The following is a 2,559-nucleotide window of genomic DNA, read 5'->3' on the forward strand; positions in this document are numbered from 1 at the left end:
CAGGGTGGACAGATCCCAATTGGACGTCCCATTTCACTGCGAAGCAGCACGGACCCATGCTGCCATCTCTGCCCAGGCTGCCTGGGTCTAGTGGAGTGACTTCTTATTGTGGTCAGTCAGGAAGAAGATTGATCTCCTCTGCATTACCCTGTCTACCAGTAACTCCAGATCTTTCACCATACAGAACAGGAAACAGCTCATTCTCTTTTCTTGAGACGGGCACCACAGTGCAAAAGACAGCGCCTGAAGAGCTATCCGGCTGGAATATAAGTATAAGGCAAAAGCCTTGGAAGATGGAAGCACCCTCAGTCCTTTGCTTGCTCCACAATTCACCAAGTAACATGGACAAAAATCGCACTCACATGACGCAGAGAAACATGCGACTGCGCAAAATAACTCAGGCAGAAACAACACAATGAAACATCAGAGCTTCAAATTGGAAAAACCTTTCCATTCTGTTTTCAGATGATGTCACCAAGGGGCAGAATGGAGATTCTGGGAGTGGGGGTTGGGGACTGGGGGCATCAAAGCTAATGGTGTGCAAGGAGATAGAGGAGCAATTGCAAGTGATACTCTGCCTGTGACTGAATAAGTGAAGAATGGATGTGCCAGTTGGCTGGACAGCGTTGGTGTAGCATCAGATGGAGTGGTTATTCATGTTAAATGCTGCAGCCAAGTTGAGGAGGAAGTGAAGGGATAATTCACAATTGCCATAGTCACAAAGACTTTGGTTAGGGCTGCTTCAGTGCTGTGGCAGAGGCAGAAACTTGATCAGAAGGCCTCAAATAGGGAGTTAGAGATAAAATATGCATATTTTGGGAAGAGACAATATGTTCAAGAGATGCAGAATTTATTGCAGACAATTTATCAAATATCACTATGTTAGTCAGCAGCCATATGAACACTGGCTACAAGAACAATCTGAATCTGGGAATTCTGCAGTAAGTAGCCTCCTGACTCCCCAAAGCCTGTTCACCAACAACAAGGCACAAGTTAGGTGTGTGATGGAATACTCCCCACTTGCCTGGATGAGTGCAGCAGCTCCAACAACATTCAAGAAGCTCGGCACCCTCCAGGACAAAGCAGCCCACTTGACTGGCAACACAATTACAACCTTCACGATTCACTCCCTCCACCACTGACACATAGCAATAACAATAGCAACCTCAACCATCCAAAAGGACACGGCCAGCAGATAGATGGAAACACCACCATCTGAAAATTCCCCTCCAAGCCACTCACTATCCTGACTTGGAAATATATCACCATTCCTTCACTACCCCTTGACTGAAATGCTGGAACTCTCTCCCTATCAGTATTGTGGGTCAACCTATAGCACATGGATTGCAGCAGTTCAAGAAGACAGCTCCCACCACCTTTACAAGGGCAACAAGTTACAGGCAATAAATGCTGGCCCCGTGATCAACACCCACATTCCACAAGAGAATTAAAGAAAAGGCAGTTCACCACTACCTTCCCCAGACCAATTAGGTTTGGGCAATAGATGGTCGGCAAAGTCCACACCCAATGTGAATAAAAAGAAACTGCAGGCCTGACTGGAGGAAGCATGGTAGAGATCTGTTGGATTCACCTGTCACTTTAGAAACCGGATCAGCGTGCAGCTTTTACTTCGGGAAAAACCAGACCCCACAATGAACTGACGCATCTACTTTGGGAACTAACAGGCCTTATCTGTGAAGTTTGCACTCACCGGGTTGGTCATACGATGCCCAGGCGAGGTTCTCTCCACATTGTCCCCGGCTGGATTCCGGGCTGTGTTTGAGCACCCGGGTACTGGCCAGAGACTCGGCGTATCTACGCACAGACACAAACAGTGAGAGTCAATGCAAACAGGCAGCATCTAAACCCAAAACCGCCAGACAAGAAGAAGGAACTTACTGTTGTGCATCTTTACAGAGTTTGCTGCAAAGTTTCAATCCCGGAGCACCATGTTTCTTCCTATAATCGTTGTGAGTTTTTAAAACTTCACGGGAAAACTCCTTGGAAGCTGAAATGATACGTTTACACAAATCACCATTACAGAATAAACACCAAGGGGATGCATTTCAAATCCATATTGAAAAGACTGACCTGATTTGCCCATATTAAGCTTCTAGCTGGAGATCTTTGACAGAGTTAATGAGGGATTTGTTATACAGCAGACGCTGCTTACCTCACTCTGACCCGCCAGCGCCTTATAAGGAGCGAAAGGAAACCTTTTCCGGGATGGAGGCCGGGTACTGAGCCGTGGCTGCTTCCCGCAGCCAGATCCAGCTGGACCAGCTACGTCCCGGGTCACTCCCCTCCCCCACCCCCGGTGGGAGCAGCTCTGTCCCGGGGTCACTCCCCCACCCCCGGTGGGAGCAGCTCTGTCCCGGGGTCACTCCCCCACCCCCGGTGGGAGCAGCTCTGTCCCGGGGTCACTCCCTGTCCCGCGTTTGTTCCTCTGGAAGCACAGGCCAGAAATACTCTCACAACATTCTGACTTCAGCTGACATTACTGGTATTGCTGTCAAGCTCAATTGTCTGAATTTTACAATGTAATTGTGGTACAAAGTG

At 48.3% G+C, this 2,559-nt stretch overlaps 1 protein-coding gene across 1 annotated transcript; it reads right to left on the minus strand.

Moving 5' to 3' along the window:
- Nucleotides 1-1,688: 1,688 nt before the first annotated feature.
- On the minus strand, nucleotides 1,689-2,290 carry LOC109934735 (Golgi-associated plant pathogenesis-related protein 1-like). Its single transcript, XM_020533401.2, has 3 exons — nucleotides 2,092-2,290; nucleotides 1,900-2,008; nucleotides 1,689-1,815 (listed from the first exon to the last, which is right to left on the minus strand). The coding sequence occupies exons 1-3, from the start codon at nucleotides 2,102-2,104 to the stop codon at nucleotides 1,689-1,691; spliced, it is 249 nt and encodes an 82-aa protein (XP_020388990.2). The 5' UTR covers nucleotides 2,105-2,290.
- Nucleotides 2,291-2,559: the final 269 nt, after the last annotated feature.

The sequence above is a fragment of the Rhincodon typus genome, unplaced genomic scaffold (assembly GCF_021869965.1).
Source record: "Rhincodon typus isolate 14 unplaced genomic scaffold, sRhiTyp1.1 hic_rhity00012475, whole genome shotgun sequence".
Taxonomy (NCBI): Eukaryota; Metazoa; Chordata; class Chondrichthyes; order Orectolobiformes; family Rhincodontidae; genus Rhincodon; species Rhincodon typus.

Bases quoted from the DNA above. Each gene is read 5' to 3' on its own strand.
- LOC109934735 (XM_020533401.2), bottom strand. The intron at 1,816-1,899 runs GTAAGTTCCTTC...GTCTGTGCGTAG, and splicing joins CTCTGTAAAGATGCACAACA to ATACGCCGAGTCTCTGGCCA.